Genomic DNA, 15,850 nt, shown 5'->3' on the forward strand with positions numbered 1-15,850 from the left:
TCAGTATTTTAAAGACAGGAAATTTGCCAGCCCTAAAGTTCCAATAATGTAATTCTAAAAGATGACAGGCACACACACAGAGACTTTTTTTCTTATACAGGAACTGTGTGTAGGAGAACATCCAGGGATATACATGTAGTATGGTCAGAGAAAGACAAACAGAATGAAAGTTAAAAATATATTAATGAATTCACATTTCTGGATTTCCCAACTTCTGTTTGCATTTTTCAAACCATTTACTATTACAGAAATTATAATAAATCTCAGATGGTGGGGAGGTAAATAACTAGGAAGACATACCCACATTTTATTACAAAACACAAAATCCAGGTAGTAAAAGGGGAAGAAGTAGGAGAAAAACAAAGGAGCTTCCAGCAGCAATAGCCCTTACTGCCTTTGAAACAGTAATGCTAAGCTTAAAAAAAAGAAATATTCCATTATTCCTGGCACCTGCTGAGAAAACACTATTCCTTCCACCTTGGACTGCATGTATCTAATAGTAGAACTTCACTCACAGAAAACTGCTGTTTATCTGATAAAAGATGAAAGGTGATCAATAGATTTTGTAATTTTAACATGTCTGTAGGCTGCCGTACACAAACGCTAAAGATCATCTTTGATCCTCATGCAATCTACCATTTAAAAGTGGTTTTGATAACAGACATGGAACGCATTTTCATGCTGATACACCAAAGAGGACATGTGAACTTAGCCATTAAATTAACATAAATATGTCTGTAATGGGATTGATCTAACATTGCTCCTCTTATGCACCTCTCAAATGCATAAATCACAAAAAAATAGGACTAAGGAAGGACTCCCTGGCAAACTTTGGCTCCTACAGCCAACTTGAAAAAGTCCATTCCATAAACTCAGCCCACAGTTCCCAAGTAAGGATTTGAGATCTTACCCCCTTTGCCCTATGCCAAAGCTATTTTGATAGTGTGAATCCTTCTTCTAGCCCTCCTGAAGTAATTCATCAGTTTATAGGCTTTTTTTTAATAACACATATTCTCATTTTCATTTAATCTTCTCTTCCCCAGTGTATTTTAGGCAGCAGTCATCCCCTGCATGAATACTCAAGTGGATGTTCTTTTACATGCTACATACAGATGCTGAAGAAGCAATGTTTTGACTCATTATATGTAAACTCCATTCAAAGTGCCACTTGGCTAAAGGGCTCTGTCACCAAATATTTCACACTTTTCCTTCCCACCTCAAAACACCAAGACTGAAAGGCTTGGGGAAAAGAAAAAAAAACCCCTGAAGTAGCTTTCAGTCGAACTCACGCCTGCCTGGTTCACACTCATGACACAGAAAATAGGGAAATGCCAGGTGCGGAGCGTTTTCCCAGCCCCGTTACAGGTATTAGCCTGGATAAGCCAAAGCAGGCAGAACAAGAGCACTGCTGAAATACAGCTCCCCTCAGGCGACTTCACTCCTCAGCAGCCCCAGACCAGCGAGTTCAAGACCAAGTTGCTCTGTTTGGTGCCTGAGGCAACAGAGCTCTCCACACTCTGAGCAAATAAACTGCGGCCAGTCCCCAAAGGAGGGCCTTGCCTTGATGCCTGGTTAATAGTTAATGCACAGGGCAAATCCTCGGCAGCCAGGGGCTCCCTGGGAGGAAAGCAGCATGCAGGGGGAGGCAGGCAGACAGCTGAGAGCCGAGCTTCAACATCCGCTGCAAGAGCAGCAAGAACTACTCCCATCCAAAGTATCACATTTTAATTAGCCTAAATGAGATATTTAGACATTACAATCATCAGGTCCTAGCACAGATACTCCTGTAGGAGTAAGCAGTAGGTAGTTAGAATAATTGGTTTTGTACTTTTGTGATCCCAGAAAGGTTGTCTCTAAACAACACTTGGTTGCCAACCAGGCTAAACACAAACACCATCACGCTAAGAGCTGTGACAGGTGCATGTGTTGTGTGGAGAGCAATAAATGTTCTTCAGCTCTCAAGCGCATTTCCTAAAGAGCTCCAGCTTCTTTGTATCTGTGAAATAACACACAGACATTTTTTCCTCTCTATCCCCACTTCAGGAAGACTAACAGCACGCCCATAACTAATCTTTACTTTCTTAATCTTTACTTTTTACTCTCATCAGTTCAATTGAGTTTTGAATTACAGAGGATTTTTAAAGAGTGGGAAGGGAAAAAGTTGTTTCCCAAGGCAACTAAACGATATCCTTGTAAGAAGTACATGTCACTATTTAAATTTCCTATATATAATTTTCTCATTTAATTTCCTGTATATATAGCACATTGCTCTGGAGGATCCAAAGGATGTTTGATAGATCTCAGCTTTCAAAACACCATCATGAAATAGGCAAACAAACCTCTGTGTTGGTTAATCAAATTCTAAAGTACCATATAGTCTTCAGGACCACATGTGTTAACACTAAGTGTTCTTTGTGTATTGTCAACCAGATAAGTAATGCACAGTTAACAAAAAAAGCCAAACTGTGGCCCATTTTGATTGAGCTGGAATTTATTGATCCAGTTCCAGTTTATTGGAAAGCCTACACACATTCCAGTGGATTTCTAAAGGTTGCAGAGTAAATCATCAACCACAACTGAAAGTACAAAACCTGCAATTCCATTTTTCTATTTTCTTGCTTTATCTAAAAACCAGCACTGTTTCATTAAGGGGAGAAAGACCATTGGGGATGATTGTAATTGCCAGAATTATCTACAAATCCTTCAAAAAAAGATTCCAAAGTTCAAACTGCCCAGTTTAAAAATGTTACATTTCATTCATATCGATTTTTCTTAGTATCTTAATAGCTATCTTCCTAATCAGATGGATTAAAAAGCACCAGAAGATACTTTCAAAATAATCAGAACCGCAACAAAAGAAGATAATGAGGAGTTAAAGATGAAAACCTCAAAACAAAACTGCTTTAGGAATTTTACCTTTTTTAACTGCAGATCTCATTAAAACTGCTTTGTATAATCATTTATACATGCAAATTGAGAAATAAATGCTAGATAATATAACTACTTATAAGCACTCATTTCCTTGTTCATAAGATACCTTCTAACTGTGTATGAGGCTGGACACTATCCTGTTTTTATTATAGCGTGACCCTAAAGCTTCAATAGAGGTGAAGACACCCCTGAAGCCAAAGGCACAATATGAGAAACTTTCTCCTTTCCAAGTGGTTGGCATATACTGCAGTATTTATAGAGGTGGTAGCAGCTCACAAAAACATCACTAAATTGGTTTCCAGCTATCTGATAACAGCTCCTTTCCTTCAGCACAGATCTTTGTGTGCTGCAAAAGTCTGGCTGAGCAGCTGGGTAGATGCCCAAGCAGTTTGTCTGAAGTAAAACTCCTGCTAACACCATTGGGCAGCTGCCTAAGCAAGATAGCCAAATTAGTTTTAAATTAGCTATGCTTAAATAAGTGGCACTTAGTAAAACACTGACACGAACTAATTAGGAGGGGAAAGTTTGACAGAAATTAATTACCATCCCCACATTACAGTCACAGCACATCTAGAGGTGATACTGCTTGCCAGATCCTTTTAAATACCTGAAGCCCTCCAGATAATCCTTCTGTTCAGGAAAGGTCAGCACATGTGCTGGGCTTTCTCAGACTGCCTCTGCTGATCAAATTTTGTGTTGCTGAATCCCTCAGATCCCTGCATATCTTTAAGATTTGCTAGCCACCTTCTAAATCTTTCAGTCCTGTATCATTTCATGTGGTTTCAGCAGTGGCAGAACCATCCATACATAATCATATATTATAATTCCTCATAATAATGATATTTTTATATACTCAGGCATGAGGGAACAGCCCCACCTCTGTGCACCATTTTACAGAGTCTCTCACACAGAAACCTGCTCAGTGATCCTGGCTGTGCTGGAATAGAGACGCCACTAAAGAGAGCACAACAATTTTTGCCAGGGTGGAAGGGGAAACTCTTACAGACACATACCCCATTAATTGACTGCAAAGAATTAAACTGATTCTGTAAAATTCTACAGCTGAGGTTGAGATTTTTTTAGTAGGTTTGTCAAGTTCATCAGGAGCAAATTCTGATGACCAATTAACTAAGGAATTTTTCTGGACTCCGTTAGAATTTCTCACCAAAATCAGCAAGAGTCTCTCAAATGGCTTAGCATTGGGAGCCCCATTCAAGCTCCTGCTCCAAATAATTCAGAATAAAGACCTGAATCTGCATTTCCCTCTTCTCAATGCAGAACACAAATTGCTCACTGACTTTTTGGTGTCTCACAGAAATATTTTGGAAGGGTTCTGATTAACCTAATGGAAAATAGAGGGGGAGGGGGGATATGTTAAGGTATTTTGAAGTTTTGCAGAAATTGCTTCCCTTTAAGCCGTCCTTTAAACCTGATATTTGTTCTACTATGATCATTATGTCTAACAAATAAACATTTGGTTCAGGATGTAAAAGGAAGAGCAAGAGAGAAAGGGGGCAAACTTGTTAGCTACTTCTTTGCAGCTGAGAAAGATAAAATCAGAGAAAAACACTTTGGAAAAGATGTTACCACAAGATAGGGCTGAAGGTTCATATCTGTAACTTCTTTAAGAGAGTTATAAAAAGAAGAAAAAAATTGTCTCTAGCCTGAAAATAAGCAGTGCTGCTTTTCCATCAGGAGAGACATAGCTAAGAGCAGCAACAAATGCATTGTAGTGCAGCTGGGGATTGAGTCAAGTAGTGAAATAACATCTGAGTTATTAGGAAAAACGAGATTACTTTAGTTGCATGAATAGGAGAAGGAAAATAATACTTCTCCCTAGTTCACATTAATACTAGAGACATCTGAAATTTAACAGACAATTTAAAACAAGAAAAATTAAAGCTGCTTCTTCTAGAAAGAAGTAATTTTGTGAGAGAATTTTGGGGTTTTAAAATGTTTGAGTCACGGAAAAACACTTGGAGATGTGATCAGAATGGATAACATTTTGGAAATTAAAAAAAAAGTCAACTAATGACCCCAGTTGGCACAACATTGAATATGTCATTATGTTTTAGGTAAACCACTTTGGAAAAACAAAAACAAAACTCTTGAAGATTCTTAGTTCTTTCCAAACTTTTGGGAGCAGATCATAATTCTGAAGTTACAAACATTCTTCATCAGCACTTTAGATCACATCAAGAGAGCCTCAAAAACATTACTCTCTCTTGCAAACTTGCTGTATTAAAAAAAAAAAAACAACAAAACAAAACAAAAAAAACCAAAAAAAATACCAAACCCAAAAACAACGGACAATGTTGTGCTATTTCCAATAAAATGAGGAATAATTTTCTGGAGAAAAAAAATACGGCTTGTCAGCAAACTGTACTGAGCCTGATGCAGAAAACAGGGGCCATCTGCCAAAATTTGGGATGGTTTGGGCTTTCAGATGAAGGCATTTTATGGCTCATCAGCAGTGAATGGCCACCCATCTGTGCCTGACTCAGATGGAGCAGGGTGCAGCTCTGTGCCACGGGAATCTGCACTCCCTGCACCACTCTGCTCATCTAGAACATGGGGTGTGGGTAGGCAAAGCTTCCACCACCTCCCTGCCCCAATGAAAATGAGTCCTACTGAAAGCATAATTAAAAATAAATTTGTCCAAGAGATTTTAGAGATTTTTTTCTTTCCTTTTTAGATGTGTATTCTGAGAGGGTAAATTCTAGAAAGCCTTTCTGGCATATATTAGAAGCTCATTTTTTGAAGTACTGAAATGGTGTTTGACCTTCTGCTTGAAATCCACATGGGTTAACCTTGTTTATCTTCTCTGGCTTGCTGGCTATAGTTATGCTCATAACACATGAATGCTCAGCTTTACATTTAAAAGATCAGTAGTTTCAAGAAGCTAAAAATTAGGCAGCAAGTGATGGGGTGTAGTGATTCCCCTTCCCTTCTCTGAAAGGTTTTCTCATTTGTTTTCACTAATTCTCTTTGAGATTACCACCTGCAAATATTTCGTTTTTCTACATCACTCATCAGAGAAACTCCTCAAAAAAATTTAGGCAGAGAATTTACATGTCCTGAAAGAGACTGAAAGAACCAGAAGCCCCTTAGTAATGAAGATGTGACTGATAAATAAGCAGGAAAAAATCCTTCCCTACTGTAAGCCTCCAGTTAATTATCACATGGGTTACTTTGGATATTTGTATCTCTTCAAATTCATACAGACTATTAAGTGCTGAACCAATATTAATAGCAAGAAGTTTTTTCATTTCTGAGAAATATTAAAATTAAAAGTCGTAACAAAAAAATCAAAAAAGTACACTTGCATTACTTCATACAGCACTGCCTCCCTATACTTTTCTTGAAAATATTTTTATTACAAATTTCCTTAAGAGTTTCTAGCCTATAATGACTTAGACTTTCAGAATGAGTTCCCCTCTGGACACTAACTCAGGTATTTTACCTCTAGGCAACAAATCATAAAATAACATAAAACAACAAATGAATCCTGAACATTAGCAGCAAGCTGTTAGAAAGAAATACATAGAATTTAAACAGCATTCTTCCAAAACTATTCAAAGATACTAATTTGCTACATGGATGACATTTTTTGAACAGAGCAACCATTCTTGTAGTAATTCACAAGAATTATTTGTTTGCTTCTTAGAAACTGTCTTTAGGTAGAGATTTTTTTCCTAGATACCAACAATATAGTATTCATCTCTGTCTGTATCCCATCATCCTTCCCTTAGAGGATGATTATTAATCCAACTTGTAAGACTTATTCTATTTTTGCCATCTCCAGAAATGCACCTGCACGCGTGCACAAAGTGCTGCTGAAATTACTTTACTTACATTAAAGCCCAAAGTGATGACATTGTGCAAATCTGCATCATGGAGAGAAAAAGGTCCATGAGAGAGAGAGGGAGAGGACTCCAAACTCCAGTAACACTTTCTTTCCTGGAGCTGGCTTCACATGGCTGGATGGAAAACTACATAAATGGCAAAAACACAGAGTGGATAAAACCAGAAATAATTTCTGCTCCCAAAGACTTGATGTGGGGTTCCCTGACTGAAGCTTGTTGATATACAACTGAAGAAATGACCAAATGTTGCAGCAATTTTATTTTACGTCTCAATATAATACGATACGCACCACAATTTTTCTTTGCAAAGGTTTAAAATTCTGCTGTATTAATTGTGAGCTGCAAGATCCCAGCTCCCAGGGAATCCAATTTTCTTTTTTTTTAAGCAGCAATTTAAATTTTTCAGCTATTTCTGGGTGACAAAATGAGCATTTGATACCTAGGCATGCACAATATCCACCATTAGGAAGTTGAGTTTGCTGAGAGTATTTAAAAAGTGACATTGTCAGACTATACCAAACTCTTGCTTCAGACTGATCTGCTCAGAAGTAAAATACTGGATGTTCAATTTTCGTTTGAGCTGAATTTATATATGAACTAATTCAAAATAAATGTTTTGAAAACAAAGTACCTCATTAGTTTGAGTCCTGCTCCAAAATCCACACGCTCACACAACAAGCCTCGATTTGCTCCCACCCATCCAGTGGTCAGCACCTGGAGATTTTTCTGTTCTGTTTCCCCCAAGCCTCAGTTTGCTTTGTGAGGAGATGCACACCACGGGGAATGGGAATGAATTTACAACACACGCTGATGCGTTAAATATCTGGGAAGCGTTTTTATAAATATTTGGCTCTGTTTATTTCGCGTTTGGCTGTCACGCAGAAGACAGCAACACTCTAAGTGAAATGAATGCAAAACACCCATGCTCTTCTCTGGAAGAAATTCACTATGCAATTTGGATGAACAACCAGGAAAAGGGATTTTTAGATAGATTAGTCATTATTCAATGGCCAGCATACACTTACTTGAAGTAAAACACCACCCAAATTAGTATTCCCTCATTAATTTCCTGGGTATTGCACCTTATCCTATTAGAAAAGTGTTTCAGACCATTACTCTGATTTAAATAATAAAATCTATTAACACATTTTTATTATACAAACTTGGAGGGGTATTAGGAAAGCTTCTCTAAGTGTTCTCTGGATCAAAACATTTCATGTGCTTTTCTTTTTGACGAGGAAACTATTTTTAGTGTTTGCAGCCATGAGCATTGCAGCATGTTATCACTGCCCCAAAAAATAGCAATTGCCTTAAAAAAAAAAAAAAAAAAAAGACAATTCTATAGCTAGTTTTCTCTTTTATTTTTTCTGGAGCCATGCAGACTTGCATTTCAATGTTAACTTGCAAGCCAGAAAACGTTACCAGGAAACTAGAAAAGTTTATTTGTGGTGAAAGTTAAGATTTTCACCTAAGACAGCAGCTTGAATTGTAGATAAATCATATACTGTGAGATTTCCTAAGAAAACCAAACAAAACAAAATAGCCCACAGGTATTGACAACTGGCCACCCTCTAGCCTTATTCAGTGTGTTCTGCTGCTGTTTATTCTATCATTTGTTGAAAATTTTCCAGTTTTTTCCCCTGTCAGCTTCTATTGAATTCTAATTCGGTATACATTTCACCTCCGCGTTATCTGAGTTTTCAGAGAGTTGTGCTATCACTATGGATTCTCCTTCACTTAAAAAAAGACAACAAACAGAAAAGAATGGTTTGCTACTCAGAAAGAGTCAGGATAAAAGGTGGAGTTTTCACTACAGATAGATCTCACAAAAGAAACAGGCCAGATAGCACAAGCATTTCATCAGGCTCCACAAGCACATGTTTAACATACTGCCATATACCAAAAGCACAGAATGAGGGACAACTCCAGAGCGGCTGTTCTTGTAAGACTTAACAGATATATAACAAAGGATTGAGAACAAAATACACAATGGGCTTCCAAAGGCTGATGGTTTATTCCTAGGGAACTTGTAGGACGTTAAATATTTCCAATCTACATGGCTCAAAAATTGAGGTGGCTTCTATGACTTAAGCAGAACTTGCACACACCAGTGCTTGTGACCTCTGAGGCTGAGAAACTAGTTGGTTTCTACTTCTATTTTTCATAGTTATATTGGCAAAGGACTGAAAAAAGTCTAACTTCCACAAAGATGGATGCACCCACTGTTTGGGGTTGAACACAAGCATTTTGCTGTTTTCCAAGGCTTGTGCGTTTGGGTGAATGGATCGAAGAACTGCAAACCAAGATTTTCATTTGCCTGCACATTTTATCTGTTATAGTTGAAGTTATAAATCAAAGGACAGAGTGGGGATAAATGTTTTCATTGCTTTTCTGAAAAAAAAAAACCTGCTTTGGACTGTCATACTTTAAAAGTTAAAAATATTATATACTTAAAGGACCAGAGCTTAAGTTAATTAAGAAAAACAATTCAGTCCCAGTCTCAAAATATTACCTTCGATAACATCACAAATCAGAAAAATCTGCAAAATTTCATCTTCTCACAGACTCTAGAATAGCATAAATTGTTCTCTTAACACCACAAAAAATCAGCTGTGAAACTTAAATTTATCTGTTGACCAAAGACAGCAGAAGAGTGAAAAGTCAACAACATGCTTACGAGTTTAACACGCACATGGAGAAAGTAAATACCTTTAGCAGAATACACATTTTAAGTATTTTTAAGAACTTGCATCTTCCATTCATGCCACCTAAAAATATCCTCTATTTTTTGCCAGAATAGCTGATGCATCATAAATGTCTACATACAATATAGACACTCAGATGATTAGTTGGAAAAGGGGAGGAGGAGTCGATGGTTGTCTGCAATTGTGCAAAAAAAAAGTATTTTTTCTTTATTTTTGAAAGGGAATTTGGTTAGAATTTGGAAATAGTTAGAAAATAACCCATATTTCCTAATGGAAGGAAATGCAAGGGAAAAAAAATAAAATTTTCTTCTCACGGTAGTCACCATTCAAAGTCTGTGTGAACAACAGAAAATGGTTGTCAAAAACATTCCTCATATGAGCGTTCATTTACACATCAAATTCTTGTCCCCTTAAGCTGCTAGTGAATCTCCTTTTTTAACTCCACTTCGGCTTTTTATCCACGTGGTCTTACTTAAGAAGGACACACAGAGGAAAAATATAAAGATATTTTGCAGATAGTCTTCTGTATTTTGTATATTCTTCCCATCTAGTGCACATAAAAAACCAAAAGGAATGTGATCATTAATTTGTTACTTCACTGATTAGGAATTCTGCTTGGAAGGGTTAAGCTAGAAAGCACTTACTCTGTAACAAGCATTATAGAATTGAACACAGCACTGCAAGGGCTCAACAAATGTCCCTTTACAAAGAAAGGCTACATTGCCTACGTTTTGTTCCATGCTGCCAGTTCATAGGGTTTTTTTCATGAATTATTAATGAATCATTGTGAACAGGCAGGAGAAATAAAAGAAATAAAACATGTAAAATTAAACCTCTAAATTTTTTCCCCCTAGGTGTAACAAGAACGCAGCTCGGAGAACTTGACAGCGCATAAGGACACGGGGATGGTATCAAAAATATCTGAATATACTTGCAAACAACTCCTGGTTTACAAATCTTGTCATTTGCAGAGCAGCTAAATCATCTGATGAGAGGAAAGAAAAGAATTAATGCTAAAACCTATTACCTGAACTGACTAAAAAAAAGGCTGATGGCATCATGGCAACCCAATGGGCCAGAGATAGAGATATGCAGAGCAGAAAAACAGTGTGGAAATGAGTGTGCAAATAACATCTGCTAAGACCAACACTGCTGTAGTTTCCACAGAGTTAGCTAAAAACAGGGCACTGTCCAGTTCCATTTAGCAGACAATTCTGAGAAAAGTGGCTCTGTAAAGATGCGTAGAACAGGGGAGGGCTGTTCTTAAATTCTTGCATATACATTTATATATATGCATGTGGCATGTGTTTGTATAAATCAAATCATCATCTCGTCAGCCTTAAAAAAAATAGGGGGGCAACTCTACAGTATTGCTCACAGGACTATTTTATTGCTATCAAAACCTGTCATACTTCAGAACAAAAGCCGTGTCAACTGTATGAAGGCTTTTGCCACTTTAGTTGTGGTATTCAGGTACAAGCCTTCTAATATTCTTGTCTCAACAAACAACATGACTAACAAAGTCATCTGCTCAGAATTAAAAGTATTACTTTTCATGGACTTTTTAACAGAGGGGTTATAGGAGGACCTCAGCTAGATTTCCAGATGTACTCTTCTGTGCCTTTGAAGAGGGAAAATAAAGAAAATTAAACCTGTACATATATAAATGTGTATTTGAAAATGTGAGACGCCTTCCTTCTGTAATTGCTCAAAGGCCAAATTTGAGCATTCTGAAATTTGCGGTCTGGTGTCAATAAATTCCAAGTCTGCATCACAATTCATGGCCCATCTCTATAATTACTTTAAAACATTTTTTTCCTCATGCCTGACATATTTACTTCAGAACTCAAAGATCACAAAGAAAAGCTTTGCAAGTTCCTCAGTGCTAATCTTGGTAGCATATTTCAGCTGCCCTTTTAAAGAATAAGCACAAACACTTTATAGTGAAGTGGAATTAACTCACTGTGAGGAGGTATGCAGCTTACTGAACCTGTACTGAATCTGTCTGAGCTTGTTTCATGAAAAAATTAAAAGTTCATTTCCCTAGAAGTCCTTCTAGAAGTGAACTCTGAGAAAGCTTGAAAACACTCCAGGCAACAAAATCTTTCTGCTCGCAGCTCTGAGCTGAAAAACCCAACTGCTTGGTCTCATCGTTGAACTAAATTCATGACAGATCTTACATTTTCGGTTTTGTCTATTCTGTATCCATAAATTGGCAACAATCCCACAAGTTTTGATTGATATTTCTTCTATTTTACCTGCACTCTGGCTAAATGCTGTTATACTTCAAATTATTACAGGTATCCACTCAAAAATACGTCCCCTGAAACCCACAGGCAGTCACCTCCAAATCAGGGACAACAGTATCCAGTTCAAAACTTGAACCATTTACTCTTTGTGAATGTGAATACCCCAAGAGCTTTGCACCAGAGATCTCTGCAAGCTGCATCACATATTTTTCAATGTTTTCTGCTGAAAATGCACAAATAGGAGCCTGAACTACAGACATCGTGTGACAGGTTAAAAGGGAGGAAATGTAAAAAGATGGTTTTGCAGATGGATTTTGACCTAAAGTAACATCCATACTTTTGCAGCTTTACATGCATCCGTGGATAGAGAGCAAGGCACAAAATATGAGAAGTATACTAAAGTACAGGAACATTTTTGGGTATCAGAAAGGGACAGAGGCCCCAGCGTTTGCAGGGAGGACAAACACAAAACATTGGCCTGCCACAGAGCATAAAACCTCCTTCAAAATCCTCCTGAAAGAAAAACCTCACAAATCACCAGGACTGGTTCCACAGCATTAGAAAGCAGCCGCAAAACTCTCCTCTCATCCCCCGAAAACTTTCCAACAAAAATGTCTGTGGCAGTCACCCAAGCTCTTGAGGAGGCTGGGTTTAAGTACAGCCAGGATATACATGGAGGGGAGGAAATCTTCCAGAGGATTTGGCTCTAATGCATGCTCAAACGTGGCCTATGGCACATTCAGACCTTGCCTGAGGCCTTTTCCAGATGTAAATTTTGTTGCCCTTTTGATCTACTATGTTCCTAAAAAGTAAGTTCCTCCTTCTCAAACTTAACGTGACTTTGGAAGATCTGTACACACCAAAGCTGCTCTGCTCGGTGCCCAGGCCTGGGCACCACACAAATAAATAACACAAAGGAAGAAACGGCTTCATTTTGTGCTGGGTCTGGTGGAGAGGAGCAGAAGGCAGGGACGTGAGGGGAAGGGCTCTGTCTTTTTGTCACCACCTGTGCCCCATTTCCCGCCTGCCGGCTCTGCTGTGGGCCACAAACCCGGAGCCCAACGCCATGAGAAGCCTCTCCCATGCAGCTTACTTAAAGTGACAACTTTTCCATCACTGCCTCAAAGCTCCCCTTTGGAATCGCAGGGAAAGCAGCCCAGGTGAGGCCTCCGAGCTTTGTTTAGTTACTGTTCAGCTGTGGCGTCACTCCAGCAGGAGAAGGGCCCCTCATCCCATCCTTCCAGAGGGGCTCTTTATTCCAGGCCAGTTCAACACAGCAGGTCCCTCTCCTCCTTCACAGGGAGCAGACATGGCTGAAGTGCTTACACAGACACGCTCTGCCACCAAAATGGTGGTGAATCCACCACAGAAACGCCGCACCCTTTCCTCAAAAGAGCTTTACGGGAACCCCTCACAAACCCAAAGCCCGCCTTTACCTGTGGCTGGGAGCTGGGCCTGCAGGCTGGCAAGGATGGCGATCCTCCTCCACTTCATCTTGCCGGGCCAGACAGTCCTGGGGATGGGAGAGAAGAAGGAGAAGAAGAAGAAGAAGAGGCTCCTCCACGGGCTGTGCTGGTGTGTGGCCGCCACAGGAAGAGGCTCGTCTCCTATGAGGGCTTTCGGAGTCCACCTGCCGGCTTCCTCTGCCTTCACAGGCTCTGAGTGAGGGCTGGGGTTTGCCTTCTTGGTATTGATGTTTGGGGTTTCCTTTGTTATTCATCCTTTTCCTCTCGGCAAGATGGTTTTCAGTGAGTTGGGTTTTTTTTTCCACTTTGTCTGATGGTTCCTAGATCATCCCCACTCGGCGGCTGCTGGTCTCTGTTTCTGGTATCAAATTTGACCTGACTTCAAAAAGGGGTTTATGCAGCTATTCCCAGTGTGCAGCACAGAGCATAAATAGAATATAAAACTGTAAGTTATAGTCACTTTTGAACAATATAGCTGTCTAAACTCATAATGATATAAATCTCATTTCTTACTCCTGCTTTGTAAGAAATCTCACATTATCGTGCTCTTTTTGGAAGCAGGCAAATAAAAATTTTCACTTTTTGTTTAATAAAAGAAAGTTCATATTAGACAACTGTGAACTAGAAAAGCTTGAAAATGTAGCTTAAATAAACCTAAAGGCTTAAAGCTCAGCCTCACTCCCATCAAAATTCATCTGGCTCAACAGATCACTGAATGTTTAATGTTTACAACAATAATACTAATAATGCACTTGAGGATCAGAGCTCAGGCTGGAAGTACAAGCATCTCAATGCAATTTTTTTTTTCTCCTGTCTCTAATTATTAGAAAAGAAACAGAAATGCGCATCCCCAGGAGGTTCAGAAACAGGTGACAAAAATTTCCCTAAAGTATGGCGGGATGAGAGCTCCTGTGCACACAAAAAGTAAGGCTTTTGAAGGCAAAGTAAATTGAAGTTCTTGGAAGAAATTCTTCACCTTGCTGTCTGGAGTAATAAAGGCTAATACATGATAAAAACTGTCTTTTCCTTTAATTGAATAATTCTATATTGTGCCAGTCAATACCAAAAGTACTAGACACTAGTAGTAGTCTAGCACCAGGTGTAATAGTGCAGCATACCTTCAGTGATATCCAGGCAGTGCTGCTGAGTCTCTGCTCTCTCCCAGCCCTGGGGAGGGTTTTCTTTGTGGCTCTTTACCCCAAAAGCTCCAAGAAAAGGCTGGAGATGGGCTCTGACACCACCAGGCAGAAAGCAGAGCACAGCCCAGGAGAGCTGCCATGCACTGAGCCTGAACGAGGTGTCATTAGCCCCAGAAATGGCTGTGCTCAGCTACATGTTCTATATTCCAGTGCAAGCTGGATAAAGCCCTTTCTGTCCACATCTCTGTGTGACAGAAGATTGGCTGAAACAAGGAATTAGTGAGCAGAAAAAAGACCCCTGCTCTCACTGCTGGCTGCCTCAATCTCACTGATGCCTTATCCAAAAGCTGAAATATCATCCTAGTTATTGATATTTTTGGGTAACGGTGTTTCCAGAGAAGCAGATGGCACTGCTCATCACTATTCCACTGACCTCTGTCTCCTCCTGTTATTGATCATAGCTTCTCCCTCCGGCAGAAAGCCAGCAAATTATCACTTTGAATAAAGAGCTGAGGCCAAAGGTAAGGAAAAGAAATGAAGAGCTGTGTAAGAAAGAGAGATTAATAGCAACAGTAGGCACACTGGGAGAGCAGCAGTTGGGCCAGTGTGTTTTGATGTCTAGATAGGGAAAGGTCAGAGAAATTGAGTATATGGACTTCACTTGGAAGAGTGGGTAGAGTCGGAAAAAGGCTTTGCATGACAGTGCCCCTAGAAATTCCCACCTCCCCATCCCTCAGCTTTTGAACTAAGGCAAGCTTATCATTATCCAAATATAATCAAAGTATACAGAAGAGCACTCATGCTTGTATTCTGGATTATTCTCACAACAAGCGTGGTGTGGGAGAGATGCAAATCACATGCAGACAAGCAGTAGAGGAAAAGGTAAAGAGGAAGTGGTGTCCTCTCTAGGAAAAAGTTTTTCAGTGTTCATAAGGCTTGCAATTCTACCATGAGGAATGATTTGCTTAGAGTGTCACCTTCTTTTCAGCCTTTCTAGTCTTTGCATCTCCAGGAGCTACACAGCACTGTAAAAACTTCAGCACCTCCTGCCCACATCGTGCATTGGCCAATGTTGCAAGTGCACTTTTACCAACAGTTTAAACCATACTGATGTTTCGGTTTACTCACTTCAGTCAGATTGTAAGGACTTTGTTAACCCTGGACTAGAAATGAATGCCAACCCTCGTTCAGCTGAACCAGCAGCAATTTTTCTCAATACAGACAAGGCCACAGCGGAAATATAAAACCCTTCCTGCTGTGTTAAGAAAAGCTCTCAGCTAAACTTGACTCTTCATCTAAACATATGGGTGGAGGGAAGTACATTTTCAAGAATTACCTGCACTGGGAAGACTGCAATATTTGATCTGTGGTTCCTGAAACAGAATGGGTCAGGGAACTGAAGTGGTCCCCAAGTACAACTCAGTGTGTTTAATGCTGGTTAAGGTGCAGCTCATTATCCGTAAGGATAAGGTCTTTCATAAAGTAGTCAAGGCA

The 15,850-nt window shown here is 39.3% G+C and overlaps 1 protein-coding gene across 1 annotated transcript in view; it reads right to left on the bottom strand.

Moving 5' to 3' along the window:
• The window catches only part of CD247 (CD247 molecule), a 46,689-nt gene extending 33,203 nt beyond the window's left edge, over positions 1 to 13,486 (bottom strand). Inside the window, exon 1 of the mRNA XM_041480192.1 lies at positions 13,188 to 13,486. Coding sequence (XP_041336126.1) covers positions 13,188 to 13,245 — 58 coding nt within the window. The 5' untranslated portion in view covers positions 13,246 to 13,486. The remainder of the gene's footprint in view (positions 1 to 13,187) is intronic.
• Between the last annotated feature and the right edge of the window lie 2,364 nt (positions 13,487 to 15,850).

This window comes from Pyrgilauda ruficollis, unplaced genomic scaffold, assembly GCF_017590135.1.
Source record: "Pyrgilauda ruficollis isolate IOZ18807 unplaced genomic scaffold, ASM1759013v1 scaffold50, whole genome shotgun sequence".
Lineage (NCBI taxonomy): Eukaryota > Metazoa > Chordata > Aves > Passeriformes > Passeridae > Pyrgilauda > Pyrgilauda ruficollis.